This window comes from Neofelis nebulosa, chromosome 4, assembly GCF_028018385.1.
Source record: "Neofelis nebulosa isolate mNeoNeb1 chromosome 4, mNeoNeb1.pri, whole genome shotgun sequence".
Lineage (NCBI taxonomy): Eukaryota > Metazoa > Chordata > Mammalia > Carnivora > Felidae > Neofelis > Neofelis nebulosa.
The window spans coordinates 99016680-99037211 of record NC_080785.1 but is presented as its reverse complement, the minus strand read 5'-3'; the positions used below and the strand labels follow the sequence as shown (position 1 = coordinate 99037211).

Below are 20532 nucleotides of genomic sequence, written 5' to 3'. Positions count from 1 at the left end.
GAGAGAGAGACAGAGCGTGAGCAGGGAGGAGCAGAGAGAGAGGGAGACAAGGAATCTGCAGCAGGCTCCATCCAGGCTCTGAGCTGTCAGTACAGAGCCCGCCGAGGGGCTCAAACTCAGGAACTGTGAGATCATGACCTGAGCCCAAGTCAGGCATTCAACCAACTGAGCCATTCAGGCATCCCTTGACCCATGTATTTTTTAGGAGTTTTTTGCTTAATTTTCAAGATGAATGGGCATTTTCTACTTATATATTTTTTAAATTTATGTTGAGCTTCTTAAGTTTAAAAATATAAAATAGTGTTTAAAATCTACCTCTAATAACTCCAAAAATAGTCACCCATGGTCCTCTGTCTTGTTACTGAGGTGAGATACTATTTTAACTAATCAGAGACTGACTGAGCTGTTTGAGCTGTCTTGAAGTTTTCTACCACTGGTTTGTCCTGATCCTTCACTGCAGCCAGCCAGGGGTCCAACTGAGAATCTAGGGTTTTGCTGGGACATCTACCCTTGGAGGATCCAGAACTTCAAGTTTTGGCTCTTCAGCACTCAAATTATACAAAACTCCTCTTTGCTCTTCAGCAGCTTTTGGCCTACTTTCTTAGCCCTCTTATAAAAGCAGGTGCAGAAAGTTGGCTCACTTGAAATTCCTTTCTCTCAAGATTCGTGACCACATGAGGTCTGTTGTCCTGACCATTCTCTCATGTTATCACAAATGTTTAAAAAAATTTTTTTATCTGGCTTTTCTAGGCGTTTTGTATTAGCATGCCACATGCTGCTCCATGACAGCCAGATCAACTGCTTCCATTCTTGCCTCTTTGTAATGCATTCTACACAGAGCAGCAGGAATGTTTGTATAAATTTTGATCAGAACGTGATGCTTCCCTACTCCAATGGCTTCTTACCACATTTAGCATAAAATCTTCCCACGATTTACAAGAAGCTGGACCTTGACTCTCTCCCCGACCTCATCTTATACTCCACCCCCATCCTTCACATATGGCTATTCTCCAGCCACAATGACCTTCTTGCTGTTGTTTAAGCATGGCAAGTTTGGTACACCCAGGCCCTTCATACTAACTACTTCCTCTATCTGCAGCATACATCTAACCAGGTCTTTGTGTATCTGTCTTCTCAGTTCATGTGACAGTAATTCAGAAAGTCCTTCCTGGGCTGTGGACACCTAAGTTAGCTCTTCTCCATTATCTACATCATATGACGATGTAATATTTCTTTTGTGTTGCTTATTTTCCATTGCAATTGTCTTGTTATTTATTTATTTATTTATTTATTTATTTATTTTCTTACATTAGAATATAAGCTCTGGGAGGCAAAGCCTTGTCTTCTAATCTTGTGACCATACTGGATCAGGCTGATAGTGTACATGTATGGGATTAATCCACCCAGCTTTGAGGGCTGAGACAGAGGGAATGGAGTGGATGCTGACAAACACCAACGCCCCAGGCTTGATTTTAATATTTGCTCAATCCACTGGATATTTCTGAGAATTTGCTTTTAGGAGTTTCTTGTTTGATTTAGAGGTATAAATATACTCTCCACATAGGCACTCTGAATAAATAACCCAAGACTCTTCAGTTGCTGCCATTTTCTATTTAACTTCTCTGTGTAGCTATAATCTTATAAGTCCTCATTATATCCATTCAGGAAAGTAAACAGACTGAAAATCAAGGAGAGGTGCTCCCTGGGTAAAAATAGTTTCTAATTACAGTAATAATAATAAAAAAAAGAGATAAATCAATCAATGTGGTAGTCTCTTTTAAAATTTTTCTCAGTTGATATTACATTTAATATGTATTTCTCTCCATTTTCCCTCCTTATTTTAAAATTCAGATAGTAACTATAATTTTTCTAAGATTTAGCAAGTTTTAATCAGCAAAAACATGTTTCAAGTTTGAACTTGCATAAATTAAAAAAAATCACATAAGACTTTAATGCAGCATTAATCACAGAAATAAATTTAGCATTTGAACTACACATTAAAGGATATTCTTGCTTTTAAGTGCAGGCAACTTCAATTATTTCTCATGAACATCCTTTGTATATTAGTCAGTACATAGAAAATAGGACAGTTTGGTTCTCACTTACCTGCTGGCAGAGAGATTTAAAGACGTGCATGAATTCTGTAGGAGCAGGGAATCTTCATTTCATTCACCAAGGTACAATGTGAGACCCAGAAGCCAACATTAGCTTTTGTTTTTAAGAAATAAGAGAGCCATGCTGGATGTGTGCAACTGGAGTAAGCCCAGCCCAATCACCATCACTTATCTGTGTGTACCATGAGCTCCCAACCACATGGCATTTCTAAACAGTTCCCTAAGAGTTTGTGAGAGGCCTTGGTGCTTTTGCACGTGCTGTTCCTTCTACCTGGATGACCCCCATCTCACTCCCCAAAAATGTCTCCTCACCCATCAAGACCTCAGTCCACAGCTCACCATGGGGGAAGTCTTCCCTCAGTATGCTGCAGCATTCTGTCCACACCTTGATTAGAACATATATTTCATTGTATTGTCTCCTTCCACCAGCCTGAGAGGTCTTACCTATCAATTATTCTCTGTCCTTCCAGGGGCTTCTATTTCTACTACAGTGTATATACTTAGTAACATTTCTTAAATGAATAATCAGTCATAAGAATTTCAGCTGGATTTCCCCATTAAAAGAGTTTTCATCAATCCTTCAGACTTATCCTCCAGAAGTTCACGATTAGCTGGAAAGACCAAATAAAGCTCTTTGATAACTGTTTTTGGCCTTATCACCATCACCCAATGCTATAGATTTAAACTTTAGTTTTCCTCTGAAGGGGAGGGATTATACTGATCACTTTGAGTACCTGATATAAGCTATGGATACTTTCTCCAGAATTTATTCACACCCATCTGAACACAAAACTGATCAGTATCAGGCTCTTAGGCAGATGACCTGCTTCAAATTCTCGTTCTGCCATTTACCAGCTCTGAGACCTTGGGAAAATTACTTAACTTTGCCATGCTTTGTTTCCCCTTCTTTAAATGGGGATAAAAATAGTATATATCTCATAGAGTTGTTGTAAGGATTAAGTGAGTTAATTATATAAAATGTTTACACTTGCAATAGTAAGCCCTAGATAAGTCTTATATAACCTATTGCTAGTAGGTTCCAGGAACTGGAGGTGCTAAGAAAAATTGGGTGTGATTCCTTCCCTTGAGGAACTCAAACTCTCACAGGGAAGACAGACGTGCAAATAAAAGGCAGTATGGTAGAGGTCTGGACAAAGGGGCAGAGAGAAAGGAGCTCTTTCCTCCTGAGGCCTGGAGTGGGCGGGGTCAAGGAGTAGCCCACACAGGAGGTGATATTTTAGTTGAGCCCTGATGGATGAGCAGGTGTTGCTAGCTGGGTTAGTTGGGAATGCACACTCTAGGCAGATAAGTAAAGACATCTATGCAGCCATGTGAAAGCATGAGAGGCAGTAGGGTACTGTAGCTCTCAAGAGTGGCCTTCACATAATGTCTGAGGAGCAAGGTACTGAGGAATAGAGCTGAAGTACACTGCACACACTACAAGTTGTTTTATTCAACACCCATGTCCAGCCACCTTCTCCCCTGCCCTCCCTATCTATAGAGTCGGGGAATCAGAGCACTAAGTTTTCCCAAACAGAGGTCCTGTGACAGGTAATAGAGCTTTTTCTGGGAAGTGCTTCCCTTAAAGAATAAAGATGCAAAGTCTTAAAAGGCGAAGACTCTTTGCATTTTGGCTTTCTTTCTGCCTGGTACTTGAGTTTGAGGCTTTAAGACAGGAGGATGAAAGCCATCTGCTAACAGTGCAGTGCTAAGACCCAGAGATCCGAGTCCTTGATGGCTCTATCAGTGGCTGCACTACCAGGACCACCTCTGTCTGGACTTCTTGTTTGTGAGAAATATCAGAGCTGGCCCCAGTTCCTCTAGCTTAGAGCCAAATGCATCCATACCTGACACAAGTGGCAAGTGATGCTGGTTCACCAAAGTCCTGGAATACTTTGCATAGGAGGTATGCAAAGTACCTCCATCAGGGCACTGGTTTCTCCATCAGGGCACTGGGCACTATAGTATACTTTAGGGGTTGAAAGTACAGATTTGCATCTTTTGCACTACTGATGGGAATGAAACTGGTGCAGCCACTCTGGAAAACAGTATGTAGGTTCGTCAAAAAATTAAAACTAGAACTACTCTACAATCCAGCAATTGCACTACTAGGTATTTATCCAAGGGATACAGATAGGTTGTTTTGAAGGGACACATACACCCCAATGTTTATAGCAGTGCTATCAACAATAGCCAAAGTATGGAAAGAGCCTGAATGTCCACTGACGGATGAATGGATAAAGAAGATTATATATATATATGTATATATATACATGTATACATGTATATATATACACACAATGGAGTATTACTCGGCAATCAAAAAAGATGAAATCTTGTCATTTGCACCTATGTGGATGGAACTAGAGGGTATCATGCTAAGCGAAATTAGTCAGTCAGAGAAAGACAAATATTATATGACTTCACTCATGTAAGGAATTTAAGATACAAAACTGATGAACATAAGGGAAGGCAAGCAAAAATTATATAAAAACAGGGAGGGGGACAAAACATAAGAGACTCTTAAATATTGGGAACAAACGGGAGGTTGCTGGAGGGGTTGTGGGGAGGGGGATGGGCTAAATGGGTAAGGGGCATTAAGGAAGACACTTGCTGGGATGAGCACTGGGTGTTATACATAGAGGATGAATCACTGGAATCTACTCCTGAAATTATTGTTGCACTATGCTAACTAACTTGGATGTAAATTGAAAGATAAATAAATAATAAATAAATAAAATTAAAAAAAAAGAAAGTACAGATTTGCAGTCAAGTTAGTTACTTGATGTTTAACTTGAGAAATCAGTTATCCTCAATCTGAGCCTCATCAGGGAAACACGTGGCAAAACCTATTTTAGAACACCAACTTCAACCACAGCACGTTGGATAGAATGCAGGAGGTCAAGAGCAGAGGACGAGCAAGAGTTTGCCAGGATCCTTCCAGAGAGAAGTAAATCTTAACTAAAGACTCAGAAATAATTGCAGAACTTAAAGCAGATTCTAGTTGACATTTTAAAACAAAACAAAAAAAACACCACATTCTGATGGTGCTGGATTTTTGAAATGTTCTTTGAGACTTATAATACCTTTATGACTAAATGTTTTAGAACAAGTTGCTCTGAAGTCCTTCAGAAGAGAGAAGGCTTCTTCTTCTTCTTCTTTTTTTTTTTTTCATGTACTATAAATTCCTGTGGCATCTTGTATTATCCCCAGGAATGCAATGAAGAGACCAGAAATAATTGGCAAGAATAGCCTGGACTAAAGGAACAAATAATTTAAGATTCATTATTCCATGCTACTGGTACTCTCAGTGCTTTAGAATCTGTTGATAACCAAAGTCATAGGAAGATTAAATATAATTCCATTTCCTTTATGTTGCTCTAACTTCAAAGCTGTAACGTTGCTCTTCTGTAAGGCCTGGGTCAGGGTTAATTAAGCCTAGGCAGTAGGTGGTATAATTTAAGAGACAATGAAAAAGCTTTGCCCCAAAACATCTAATTACACTTTCTTGCTCAAGAATGTTTGAAAGGTCTACATCATAGATGATATACTCAGAAGAATAAAGGAAGGAGCCCTGTCTAAAGCAAGTGGCTTGGGTAGGAGTCGCATATTTCCTTCAGTAACAGACGGATGAAGGTAATCTGAGGCTCAGAATGAGGATGACGGATTTCTTAAATCTACACAACTAGCAAGTGGCTACACTGGGATTTGAACAAAGGTTTGTGTGGCTGCAAAGCTGTGCTTTTAACCCCTACATTATACTGTAGCCTTTCCCATGACCTAAGCCTCTTTGCTCCCCAAGCTACACAGTTAGCAGGTCATACCCTCAAGCTAAAGCATGTGAGTTAGGCTGCCAATGGGTTGTGACAACTTTCTGCTAGTTCTCTAGGAGAGGACTGAGCCACTGTGAAGCCCAGCCTGACACGCATGTGGCTTTGCTCAGGAGCCTCCTCACTCCTGGCTAGCAGAGGACCCATTTGAGAGTGGAGACAGGCCTTCATGAGACAAAACAAACTGTCAATACTCCTTCAAATTGCCTAGCAGGAAGATGGTATGCACAGTTAGGTTTCATGTCTATTTAGATCAAACAATATGTAATTCCCAAGGATATTTTGGGGCTTATCTATTTACCTGTCCCAGGAACCTGGCAATTTTAGAATCTCTGGAACTGGCCTAGAGGGACTCATTTAAAATTTGGCACTCTTGCCTAAGGACCGCACATGTAGGAGGGGTGTGAGAATGCTCAAATCAAAATTCTTCTCTTCCTTCTCCCACACAGAGGCAGAGAGAGGCTGTCTTGCTTTCAGATGCAGGTCCTGAATCAGAAGAAGGAGCTATAACAGGGCTAGTGAGTGTAGGAGCAACAAACAGTTTCCTGGTACTGCCTTGAGGGGCTCTGTCAAGATCCCTGAGTTATAACCCACAGAAAACACAGCCTCCTTCCAAGACTGGAGAGCCACAAACAGAGCAGTTTAGGGCTCTAAGAAAGGAGGGCATAGCATGTAGGCTGCTTTATGGTCAGTTGGTCACTGAAGTTTCTTCTCAGGGCCCACAGCACTCACCTCAGCCTGCCAGATGGGGTTCACAGTGTTGCCTATGATCTTGGATCTCCTCTCCTGTCCATGGTGTGGGAGGGCAGGGAAGATGCTGTGCTTTCCAGGCTGAATGGAAATCTTCAGGTAAGGGTCTGGGTTGAAAAACATCCCTTTCTTCAGTCCCATGGCCTGGAAATCTATAAAACAAGGAATATTTTAAGTTAAATGTGTTTTGGTGAGGTGAAAGAGCATATCAGGGCTTACACAAGGAGTAAAGCCCAGCCAAAACATGGAAAAATCTTCTCAGTCTTCAGTCTACTTTTCACCTCATTATGAATATGGACTGGTATGTCTACAGAACCCATTATATGGAACACTTACTGGCATGGATAAAACCATTCCTTAAAATAAATCAATTCAACTGGCATTGTGGTCATGATGTGTTTCAAGAGAGGACCATTGGCTTTTACTGGACTGGACTACTGGTATTCCTCAGGCAAGCTGGGGTGAGGGTCTGAAATCACCTCAGGAAACTTGGGTTGTACACTGAGGGAGGAAATCCAACTTTGAAAATTCTATGGGTCCAGGTGAAAATTCCTCTGCAAAGTGGAGGTGGAAGAAAACCAAGGGCTATAGTCTCACAATGAATATAATTGTTCTATCAGCCCTTGTCTGTATGGTAGAACCAAAATGGGAACCAATTAACAGAGAATTTCTCTCCTTCCCCAGGCCCATGCTGCCCATCCTGCATGGCATCCCTCTTGGGCTTCAGGATTTCACTGAGCTTTGGTTAGTGAATTTCCTACAGGTTTTGTACAAATAATTGTTATTTCTCAAGCATTTCAACAGGAAGGTAAGAACGGAAAATCAGGAGTTGTTGGTTTTCTGCCCTAGTAATACAAAAGTATTGAGTTTCTTCTTCCTTTTTCTTTTAACTTAGAGAGACATATGCTAATGTTGTCAACATTTTGATTTTTTTTTTAATGAAAGACTTTATTTTGAGGGGGGAGTTATAGGTTCACAGAAAAATTAAGCAGAAGAACAGATTTTTCCATATACCCCTTGCCTTACACATGCAGAGCCTCCCCATTATCAACATCTAGCAGAGGGGTACATTTGTTGTAGCTGATGAACCTACACTGGCACATCATTATCACCCAAAGTTCATAGTTCACATCAGCATTCACTTTTGGTGGTGTACATTCTATGGGTTTTGACAAATGTATCCATTATTAGAACATCATACAGAATATTTCCACTGTCCTAAAAATCCTCTGTGCTCCATCTCCTCTATCCTCTCCTAGACCTTGGAAACCACTGATCTCCTTACTGACTTCACAGTTTTGACATTTCCATAATATAGTATGTAGCCCTTTCAGATTGTCTTTTTTTTTTTTTAACTTAGTAATATGCATTTAAGATTCCTCCATGTCTTAGTCTGGTTTGACAGCTCATTTCCTTTTAGCAATGAACACCAATCCATTATCTGCCTGTACTACAGTTTATTTATCCTTTCTCCTACTGAAGGACATCTTGGTTGCTTCCAAGTTTTGGCAATTATGAATAATGCTGCTTTAAGCATCTGTGTACAAGCTTTGTACAGATTTAAGTTTTTAATTCGTTTGGGTAAATACCAAGGAGTGCAATCACCGAATCCTATGGTAAGAGTGTGTTTAGCTTTGTAACAGATCACCACACTGCTTTTCAAAGTGGCTGTACCCTTGTGCATTCCCACCAGTGACCAACGAGAGTTCTTATTGTTCTACATCCTTGTCAGCATTTGATGTGGTCAGTGTTCTGGATTTGGGCCATTCTAATAGGTGTGTAGTGGAGTCTTGTTTTCATTTGCATTTCATTTGCATTTCCCTGATGATATATGATATATGATGTGAAGCATCTTTTCATATGATTATTTGTCATTTGTATATCTTTTTTGGTGAGGTGTCTGCTAAGATATTTGGCCCGTTCTTTTTAATTGTTTTTTTTTGTTTGTTTTCATATTGAATTTTAAGAGTTCTTTTTATATTTACAATAGTGTTCCTTTAACAGATGTGTGTTTTGCAAATAATTTTTCTCAGTGTAGTGTAATTTTTCTCACTCTCTTGACATTGTCTTTTTACAGTACAAAAATTTTTAATTCTAATAAGGTCCATCGTTTATCAATCATTTCTTTCATGCACCACATCTTTGATATTGTATCTAAAAAGCCATTGCCGTACCCAAAGTCATCTAGGTTTTCTCCTGTTACCTTCTAGGAGTTTTATAGCTCTGCATTTTACACATAGGTCTGATCCATTTTGAGTGATTCTTTAAAATTGAGATATAATTGACATATTATATTTAGTTTCAGGTATACAACATAATGATTCATGTACTTGTATTATATTTGGATATAATGCAAAATGATTACCAAATAAGTCTAGTTAATAGTCATCACCACACATTGTTATAACTTCTGATGAAAACTTTTAAGATCTATTCTCTTAGCAATTTTCAAATATACAATACAGTATTATTAACTATAATCACCATGCTGTACATTACATCCACTTTACTTATTTGTTTTACATTGGAAGTTTGAATCTTTTGACCACCTTCACCCATTTTTCCCACCTCCCACCTCTGGCAACCCCCAATCTGTTCTATCTATGAGTGTGGTTTTGTTTTGTTTTGCTTTTCAGATTCCACATATAAGTGAGATCATATGGTATTTGTCTTTCTCTGGCTTCTTTCACTTAGCATAGTACTCTTTAGCTCCATCCATGTTGTCACAAATAGCAAGATTTCATTCTTTTTTATGGCTGAGTATCACTCATGAGGGTGCATGTATTTTTTTGAGCTCATGTTTTCATTTTCTTTGGGTAAATACCCAGAAGGGAAATTCCTAAATCTTATGATAGTTCTACTTTTAATTTTTTGAGGAAACTCCATAGTGTTTTCCATAATAGCTGTACTGTTTACATCTCCCCCAATAGTGCATGAGGGTTTTCCTTTTTCTATATCCTCACTAACACTTGTTTCCTCTTGCATTTTTGATACTAGCCATTCTAACAGGTGTGAAGTGATATCTCACTGTGGTTTTGATATTTTGCATTTCATGAATGATGAATGATGTTGAACATATTTTTATGTACTTCTTGGCCATCTGTATGTCTTCTTTGGTGAAATGTCTATTCAGATCTTCTGCACATTCTTTAGTCAGATTTTTTTTTTTGATAAATTGCATGAGTTCTTTATATATTTTGGACATTAGCCCCTTTTCAGAGATACAATTTGCAATTATTCTTTCTCACTTCTTTTAATTTTGTTGACATTTTTCTTTGCTGTGCAGAAGCTTTCTAGTTTTATGTAGTCCCATTTGCTTATTTTTGCTTTTGTTGCCTTTGCTTTTGGTGTTAAATCCAAAAAATATCATCACCAAGACCGATGTCAAGGACTTTACTGCCTATATTTTCTTCCAGGAATGTAATGATTTCAGGTCTTATGTTCAAGTCTTTAATACATTTTGAGTTATTTTTGTGGATGGTATAAGATAGTGGCCTAGTTTCATTCTTTTGCATGTGGCTGTCCAGTTTTCTCAGCACCATTTATTGAATAGATTGTCCTTTCCCCATTCTTGGTTCCTTTGCTGTAAATTAATCGACCATAATATGTGTGTTTCTTTCTGGGCTCTCTATTCTGTTTCTTTGATCTGTGTGTCTTGTTTTTATATAAACACCATACTGTTTGGATTGCTATAGTTTTGTAACATAGTTTGAAATCAGGAATCATGATTTCTCCAACTTTGTTCTTTCTTAAGATTGCTTTGGTTATTTGGGTCTTTTGTGGTCCCATACAAATTTTAGAATTCTTTATTCTATTTCTGTGAAAAATGCCATTGGAATATTGATAGAGGTTGCATCAAATGTGTAGATTGCTTTGGATACTATGGGAATTTTAACTACATTATTCTTCTCATCCATGAGCATGGGCTATCTTCCCATTCATTTGTGTCTTCTTCCATTTCTTTCATCAATGTTTTCTTGTTTTCAGTGTACAGGTCTTTTACCTCTTTAGTTACATTTATTCCTAAGTATTTTGGTCTTTTTTTGATGCAATTGTAAATAGGATTTTTTACTTAATTTCTCTTTCTGACAGTTCATTATTAGTATTAAAACATAGCAGATTCTTGTATTTTGATTTTGTATCCTGCAACTTTACTGAATTTATTAGTTTTAACAGTTTTTTAGTGGGTTGAGTCAATTTTTGTGAAGAGTGTAAGTTCTGGATATAGATTTTTTTTTTCCGCATGTGGATGCCCAGTAGTTTTAGCATTATTTGTTGAAAAGACTGTCTTTGCTCCAATGTATTGCTATTGCTCCTTTGTCAATGTTCAGTTGACTAAATTTATGTGCATCTATTTCTGAGTATTCTCTTCTGTTCCATTGATTTATTGTTTTGTTGTTGTTGTTGTTCTTTCACCAATACCATGCTATCTTGGTTACCATAGCTGTGGTAAGTCTTGAAGTTGAATAAGTCAGTTCTCCAACTTTGATCTGCTCCTTCATATTGTGTTGGCTATTCTGGGTCTTTTGCCTCTCTCTATTAGTTTGAGAGTCATTTTATCAATATCCACAAAATGATTGGCTCAGGTTTTAATTGGGATTGCATTGATTCTATAGAAAAACTGAAACTCTGACAACACTGAGTTTTTTAATCTATCAACATGGAGAATCTTCCACTTAGTTCTTTTTAAATTTCATTCATCAGAGTTTTTGTAGTTTTCCTTACATAGACCTTGTACATATTTTGTTAGGTTTATACCTAAATATTTCATTTGGGGAGGTGCAAATATAAAAAGGTATTGTGTATTTAATTTTAAATTCCACTTGTTATTGCTGGTATGTAAGAAAGCAATTGACTTGCATCCCGCAACCTTGCTATAATTGTTTATCAATGAATCTTTAGAAATGCATTTTCTTTACTGGGGTTCACATAGACATAAAAATGGCAGTTGACTGTCTATCTCCCAGGAACACTCATCATTTCTGTGGTCTTAGATCTCTGACATTCATGGTCTGTAACACTTGTTGGTTTGACAACAAGCTAAGGCAGTACTTTCCAAACTGTTCAATAGAGTCCTAGAGCTTCATGCCATTGTGTCTCCTCAAAGCCCAGTTAGGGTGGAATTCAGTGTGTAGGGCTCTGAGATTCGTATATCATTTTAGGCAGGGTAACTCAGTTTTTCTTTATACTTTTAATTTTGAAATTATTCTAGATTTACAGAAGAATTGCAGAGGTAGTACAAAGATTTCCCACATACTTTTTACCCAGTTTGTCCCATTGTTAGCATATTATAGAACTACGGTAACTTGTGAACACTGAAAAATTAGATTACTCAAAAAAACCACTATTAACTAAATTACATACTTTATTTGGATTTCACTGACTTTTCCACAAATGTACTTGCTTGAGCAGTTTGGCTTTTATCGATTTGATCAATTGAGCTTCATGTGAGATTTTATTTAGACAAAGGGTCTGCTGGCTGCTTTTTCCCCAGGTTTTCTCCTACCTCCACTTTATAAACTTTCAATTAATGCTATTGATGATGGAGGTAAAGTGGAATTGTGGCTTCTCTTCTCATCATCACAAAGTGCTTAGCATCTATTACTTATTGACTCCTCCAATATCCTCATGAGGTCAAGGAAAATGGAGCAGACATTTTTAATTTTTCTTTTACAGATGGAAAAACTGAGGCGCATAGAGGTGAAGTAACTTGTAGGTAAGAGTCAAATTGAAGTAGGTGTGCTGACTGCTGGTTGACCTTCTTATTTTCTCCGCAAGGCTTTCAGGTGAGCAAAACATACCTGAGAGAGAAAAGCTGATCAGCCTCCGACTTCCTTGCCCTTGGACGGTCTCATCAGAGCCAATGCTTTTAAAAATCTGTAAGAAGGAAAATGGGAGACAAGCAAAACAAGCATTGAAACAGCTACTCACATTGTAATACAAACACATTTAATCACAGTTATTTCTCCAGCTACAGTCTACAAAGACAGCAGCGTTGTGATTTTATTAGGCTACTATTGATTAAAAAAAGCTTCTCACAATCTAATGTCTTTCCCAGTAATAGAGGATCTGTTAGTGGGGATGAGGGGTATTTTTCAGGGTAATGGAAATCAACAAACACAATTACTGTAATATTAGAGGCTCTTTGTAACTATTTATGTAAACAACGTCTTTTCACATTCAAATTTGCAAAATGTATTTATTAAAGCCAACCCTAAGGCAATAGAATGATAGGTCAATAGATGTTTACTGTTGTAATTACAATGTTTCCACTTAGCAAAGTATAGTGTTAAACTGCCGTGCCTTCATTTCTTCTGATCTGTATTATTATCTAGGGATTTCCAGGAAATTCTGTTTATTAGGGAGGAGCCTGAGCATAGCATTAAGAAACTACTCTGAGATCTCTCCTCTTTAATTGCTATCCTGGGAAATTTCAGAACATAATTGTTAAATGGCTTATCTGTAGTCTAGTAGGTATTTGCAAACCAGGTTGTTAAAATGTTTTCTATCCCATCCTTGCTCAATATATATCTTCTAACATATTAATCAGAACAGCTAGAGTCCTTGCTTCCATTTTCTCCTAGAAAAGTTTTACTCAGAAATAATTCTGAATATTTATTCAAAGGCAGAGTTACTGCTGAATACACTGCACTTGCAGGAAATAATTTTTAAAATCTGAGTATCAAGCAAATCCATAGAGTATCCACTTTTTAGAAGATAATCTGTACCAAAGAAGGAAAAAATGGAAAACTCGATGACCTCTAGCTCAAAGTCTCTTTGTTGCAGGTCGTGTGGGCTGTTCTCTGACTCTTTCTACTGCCTCTCAGTATGCTGTAAGAGTGTGATTGGATGTTACCATCAGCTTGCCTTTATGAGACTTGAGCATAATGATTGGGCATCTCAAAGCTGGGCTCACTCACAGCTTTGGCCCAGGAGAGTACAAAGGGATTATTAGAATTCCTCCCCCACTTTGAAGCTGCTGCCCCTGGTGTGCCTATGTGCTTGGCTACAGCTTGTGTACAAATCTCCTCAGTATGCTTGCTTTTAGACCCAAGTGCAAGGTGCCTCTCAGGGATGCTGGGCTGCTCAACAGAGAGAACCAATGTGAGTGGCAGATGGAATGGATCTTGGCATGAAGTGAGATAAGAGACAGGTCTGTGTCTCTAAGAGTCTCATTTGATAGTAGAGAATCAGAGGAAGGCACAGCTGGGATTCATGCATTGGGAATGTGAGCTGGTCCCAAGGAATGATCTCCCTTCAATTTGGAGACACTTATCCTTCCTACTCTGGGTTTGTTCTTCACTTTGCATGGTTAACACAGAGTAATCGAAGTAAAAAAAACAGCTCAGAACCTGCATCCTCAGGCTGGACCACACTCCTAACTCTCAAAGTGGCCAATATATATAGGCATAAATCAAAATTCCTTAATGTTGTAAAGTTTTCTTCTTTGTCAAACCTATGCCCAGATGAAGGCCACAGCAGCTCTCGGCCAGCTGGCCACAACCCTTAAGTTGCTGTACCTGCCTAAGTAGGACAATGACAATCAACCTCTTAATTCTAGTTTAAAAATGTCAACATCTGGGGCTCCTGGGTGGCTCAGTCAGTTAAGCGTCCGACTTCAGTTCAGGTCACGATCTCACAGTTCTTGAGTTTCAGCCCCACGTCGGTCTCTGTGCTGACAGCTCAGAGCCTGGAGCCTGCTTCAGATTCTGTGTCTCTCTGCCCCTTCCCCACTCACATTCTGTCTCTCTCTCTTGAAAATAAATAAACATTAAATTTTTTTTTAAAAAATGAAGATGTCAACATCTAGCTTGTCTCTTCAGACTATAAGTTCCTTGAAGACACAACAAAAACTCCTTTCGGTAGAGCCTTGTAGAATTATTTAGTCTAAAGCATGTGCATTCCCATTTAAAAAAGTGTAGGGTAAAAGTACACATTTCATAGGAAGCTAACACGAACTTAAACATGCACTATGATAGCAAAAGATAGTGTATTTTGTCCTTCCTGTTTAAAGCATACACATTTTGGTTCTTCATATTTAAATATTCCCCTGCTGGCTATTCAGGATATTTACAAGCAAGTTCTTCATCTTTATGGCATCAAAAATCAGGTCTGAGACAAAAAAAAAAAAATGTCTATTTTTCAGAAGCTACTAAGCTCAAAGGGGAGACACACATTTAAAACTCAAACTCCACAGAAGTCGACTTAACTCGTGGCCTTTTGCTAACATCATTTACAGTCATCGCCAGATTGATGACATGAACGCGGAGACAACAGTAGCCGTGATAAACATTTTCCAGGAAGTAAAGATGTTTGCCTGTCTCAGGAAGGTTCTACATCCTGACTTCTTGCTCCAGATGAGTTCCGGGGGCATGTCGGAGGTTAAGAAATCTGTTGCCCTTACAGACTACCATTTATTGACTGTGAAAGAGGTGTGACGACGCGGCCAAATCGCTCACTCTGGAACAACCTGGGGTGACAGAGGCGCATGAAGGAATTGCTCATCTTCTCAGATCTGCACGTTCCACGAGTCCCCTTTGCTCTTCCTCGCTGCTAGTCTAACCACTGGGTGCTGGGTCCTGACGCCCCCTCTCAGATGCAGCCCTGGCAGCTTCACTGTTTTGCACACAAACATTTCCACGGCAAAGCCTCTCTGGCAGATGGTTTCTAGATTCAAAGCCACATCTGCTGGTGGTGTGCAGGAGACCCCGTAGGTACTGAGAAGGCCCTCGGAGTTGAATTAAGGGCTCTAGGGTTAATTCTGATGTATCTTTCCTACTCCCATTCTCGGTTTTCTCTTCATGTCTGATGTTTGAAAGGCTCTAAGTATGAATCCATACCACTGTTGCACACTCCCAAAATGCAGTTCGCCAAAAAATGGAGTGAAGATCAGGCCTTTTTACCCTGGCAAGGGAACTTCTGCCTCAGCAGTAGGAAGACGTGTAGCTCCCACGACTTGCTGCCCTCCGCCTTAACTCTACACGTTCTTCAAATTCCACCTTTTCCTTTCCTGGTACCACCTCACGAAGATGAGGCTGTTTGCTGGAAACATACCTGTGTCTCACACACATGATCAGATAAGCTTGCCGACCTATATCCTCCGCCTTTCAGTCTCCGAGGCCAGGGAGGCTTCTCAGGTGCGTGCTCATTCCCAGAGGTAGGCAGGTGTACCCAGGGGCAAGAGTGCCTGTCTTGGAGCATCCACTGTACTCAAAGATTGGGGTAAAAACGAATTTAGAAACTAACATGAAGAGATTTAAGGTCGAATGCAAAACATGCGTGCATTTTGGACGTAACACAGGAGTTTCCAAAGAACTTCCTCGCAGGTGAAAGGCGACTCCGAGTTGCTCCTCTGAATGTCCCAGACCTGGCTTTTCTTCCTCAGGTAAGAGTTGGAAAAACTCCATGTAGCATCCCTGGCATTTCCAACAGGGGTGTGGCCACATCATGCTCAATTCTGATGCATTAACTCCATTTATATGCCCACAATTATTCTTAAATAATTGTAGAATGACTCTGCCCCCTAAAAATGCTGATAAGGTTTGTGTTTAGTTACAGAATAATTAAATCTACAATGATGCCAGAAATCGAAATCCATGCCTTCATTCGACCTTTATTCATTCACTTGACCCAGATAACTCTGATTTTCCTATGAATGAAAAATGCAGGGCTCCATGACTGATAATGTGAATCTAAAAATCAGGTGCCAACTAACAGTGCATTACAAATAATAGAATATCCAAGCCATGGCATATAAGCAGCCAAGATACAGGTCACAGCTTCCATTTTAGATCAGAGATCAGTGGTTCCCGTACACTTCAATATCTTTTGCCTCCAAGATAAAGTCTAGTGAATAATCTGATATGCCTCCAAGCCACCTTAAAAAAACCCCACAAATATCAAACAAATCCAGGTCTCAAATTCCATTTCTACCTCCAAATCTCTGAAATGTTCAAACACGCAAACAGAAAACAGCGAACACACACACTACAAATGTGTATAGAGCACTTTTGGGTACATTTGCCTCACTGAATCCTCATAATATGAGTATTGGGTAGTTAGGCAACTCATTCCAAGTTCTCCAGCACCAAGGCCTATACACCTCAAGGGCAAAGTCATCTTTAGGGGCATTAAAAGAATAAAACATAAAACTAACAGTCAACCGCATCCCAGGCAATTTCCCCATCTCAGGGACACATGCAATGGAAGACTCACAAGGCCCATCGAAGGGACAAGAGATGAGTAACAGGGATGGGACCGGATTATGTGCCAAGTACAGAGCCAGTTCTTCTAGACACACTCTTAACAGTTTGCGAATTAAGCATCATTCACTCCCCACCAGTTCACAAATGTGAAAGTTGAGCTAAGACCAATTTGTTGACTTCCCCAAATTCACCTGGGATGAATCCAACTCTGGTCCCTCCAACTTAAATAGAATGAATGACAGAACCTGACATAGAGTCTGTCCACCCATGAGGTTGTTTCTTCAGACCCAGCCTGGCTGCTCAGCTGTCGTGTGCTCATATTCTATTCATATTTTGGTCCTATTCTGCCTGTTCCTCTCTGCTTTCTGATGCTGCTGTCACCAAGTCAACTTCCAGAGCCCTCAGTGCTTCTACTCTTCCCTTGAAGGCAAGATGCAAGCTTCCCAATTGCAGGGCTCTTCCGCTAATCGCTGTGGGCAAAAGAGAGGCACTGGAAAAATGAAGAATTCCTCCTACTTTCCATTGTGTGAATTGGGCAAAACATGTTAATTACGTAGGGATGCTCTGACTGCTTTAGGCAACATGGGATTGCAAATATTAGCACCAGGGGCAAATCTGTGTGGGGCAAGGGGCTGCTGTGTGTGAGAGGCTAAGCATTTGGTTCACTAAGAAGAAAGTGAGGAGACTGTGTAAGAAGCACTGTGCCATTGAGAATGTTAGCTGGAAGTAATCAAATCCTGGATGTTCCCTGATGATTTTTAGTTTTTCTAGCTATTCTTTTTAACATAGTTTCTTGTGTAGTGCAGACTGCTCTGAAAGTAAGCTTATGACGAACTACCAACTTCTAAGGAATAGCTGAACCATTCTGTTTGCCCTAGGGCTGACGTCCTCTGACTTCAGCACGCATCAAAATCTCCTGTAGGGTTGATAAACTAGAGATTTCCAGGCTCCATCCCAGAAGGTTTGATTTTGTAGGTTTGGGAAGGGCCCGAGAGTCTGCATTTCTACCAAGTTTCGTCAGATGAGAGAGATGCTGCCGGCCAGCAAGACGATGCTTGGAGAAGCATCGGTCTCAAGTGTCTACTTCTTTCAAATGGTAATAGAAAGATGCGTTAGCTTTGTAACTCTTATCTCAAACTGTCTTGATCCTAGTTCAAGCACCAGAAGCAGGTTCTGTGATGCCTTGACCCACAGAGGCCCCATGCCCAGTGCTCAAGCCTGTACCCATTAGGGACAAACAATTCAATTCTCTGCAGATCTCACTTCCTTGTCTGGATGACTGTCACCTAGCCAGCTGCTCCCTTAGTCTGTGAAGGATCATCCTTCACTCTGCTCTCTGAGCTGATCATTGTTGCCTCTTTGAAACCTACAAAAGGCAGCCTTTTGCACTCACTGGGCACAAATGAGGCTGCAGGCTGTACAGCCCAATGACAGGTTTTCTTTGGCCCATGCAACAAGTGAATTTTTAAAAAATTAGTTTCCAACGTATTTTTCAAAATCAAGCAATTTGTTTAAGTTGTGGGTTTTAGAGTGTTTTGGAATGTCCAACAGTAAGCAACTGAAGCTGGGCACCTTCCCAGGCCTCTTCTCTGGAGCCACTTTCATCAATCCTAAGATGCCCATTGGTTTCCAGGGGCTCCTGGGTGGCTCAGTTGGTTAAGCATCTGACTTTGCCTCAGGTCATGATCTCGCGGTTTGTGGTTTGAGTCCCACATCAGGCTCTCTGCTACCAGCACAGAGCCTACTTCAGATCCTCTATCCCCCTCTCTCTCTGCCCCTCCTCCATGTGCACGTATGGGCACTCACTCTCCCTATCTCAAAAATAAATAAACATTAAAAAAAAAAGATGCCCATTGCTTTCCATGTTAATGCTGTGAAATCAGGGTGTGGCTAATCATCAATGTGCCTTATAACTGTAACGGGAAAGCTTTTTCCAGAATGGTGGTATGAAAATCAATGATGGATCTTAAAATCCATAGCGTTGTAGATTCTATGAATGTGATACCAGCTTGGTTCCTTGGAAGCTTTTGAATCCTTCCTCTGGTGTGTATGTACGTATGTACATGTGTATGTATATATGTATGTATGCATGCACATTTGTACGTACGTGTATATATGTGTGTACATATGTATGCATGTGTGTGTGCATACATATGTATGCATCCCCTACTTTTTCTGTTTCATTTAAAATAATTTATGAGGCAAAATTCACATAACATAAAATTGACCATTTTAAATGGAACAATTCAGTGGCATTTAGTACATTCGCAATGTTGTGCGACCACCCCTTCTACCTAGTTCCTAAACATTTTAACGACTTAAAGTAAAACTTTATACCCTATGACCAGTAAGCAGTTTCTTCCCATTCACCTCTCCTCCCCAGCCCCAGAAAGCCTCCAATTTACTTTCTGTCTCTACGGATTTATGTATTTTACATATTTCATATAAGTGGAATCATACAATCTATGGCCTTTGGCGACTGAATTCTTTCACTTAGTAATGTTTTTGAGGTTTGTATGAATCAGCATTCTCCAGAAAAGCAGAACTAATAGGGTGTGTGTATGCACATATGTGATAAGGAATTGGTTCACACACTTATGGAGGCTTGCAAGTCCTAACATCTGCAGTCAGCAAGTTGGAGACTCAAGAGAGTTGAGGGTGTAAGTTGGAGCCTGAAAGACAGCAGTCTTAAGACCCAAGGACAGTTGATATTCCAGTCTGAGTCTATAGACCGGGAAAAACTCATGTCCCAGCTAGAAGGCAGTCAGGCGGGAGGAACCCCCTTTTATTCAACAGATGGCTAGGATTATTGCCCCATTCAGATCTTCAGTTCATAGGATGAGGCCCACCAACATCAGGGAGGGCAATCTGCTTTACTCAGCCTATCAATATAAATGTTAAGCTCATCTAACAGTACCTTCACTGAAAAACCCAGAATATCGTTTGACCAAATATCAGTGTACCCTGTGTCCCTGTCAAGGGTTCCCCCATGAGGTAGCATGTTAATCCTCTTTATATCTAATAATCCATTGTATATATACACCACAGTATGTTCTTTTTGCTGTTGAAATCCTGTCAAGTTATTTTTTTCTCCAGTTTTGGGATATAATTGACATACAACACTGTACAACGTGTTGATTTGATACATTTATATACTGCAAAATTATTATCGTCATAGTGTTAGGTAACACCTCCACCATGTCATATAACTACCATTTCATTTTTGTGGTGAGAACATATACAATCTACCAACGTTCAAGTTCATAATACAGAATTATTAACTATAATCACCATGCTATACATTAGATCCCCAGAACTTACTCATCTTATAATTAAAAGTTTGTGCCCTTTGAGCAAAATCTCCCCATCAACCCCCACCTCCCACCCATGGGAACCACTACTCTACTACTCTCTGTTTCTCTGAATTCTGCTCTTTTAGATTCCATATATAGGTGACACCATATAGTGTCTGTCTTTCTCTGACTTATCTCACTTAGCACAATGCTGTCAAGGTCCTTCCATGTAGTTGCAAACAGCAGGATTTCCTTCTTTCCTTCTTTCTCATGGCTTAATAATATCCAATAGTGTGTGTGTGTGTGTGTGTGTGTGTGTATCTATGTCACATTTGCTTTA

General features: G+C 39.7%; 1 protein-coding gene across 5 annotated transcripts in view; it reads right to left on the bottom strand.

Annotated features, from left to right (window-relative positions):
• The window catches only part of HECW1 (HECT, C2 and WW domain containing E3 ubiquitin protein ligase 1), a 422722-nt gene that overhangs the window by 140912 nt on the left and 261278 nt on the right, over positions 1-20532 (bottom strand). For all 5 annotated transcript variants that reach the window (XM_058725487.1, XM_058725484.1, XM_058725486.1 and 2 more), the window contains 2 exons: positions 12496-12571; positions 6677-6846 (listed from right to left, as the gene is read on the bottom strand). In XM_058725487.1, the coding sequence (XP_058581470.1) occupies positions 6677-6846; positions 12496-12571 (246 nt within the window). The remainder of the gene's footprint in view (positions 1-6676; positions 6847-12495; positions 12572-20532) is intronic.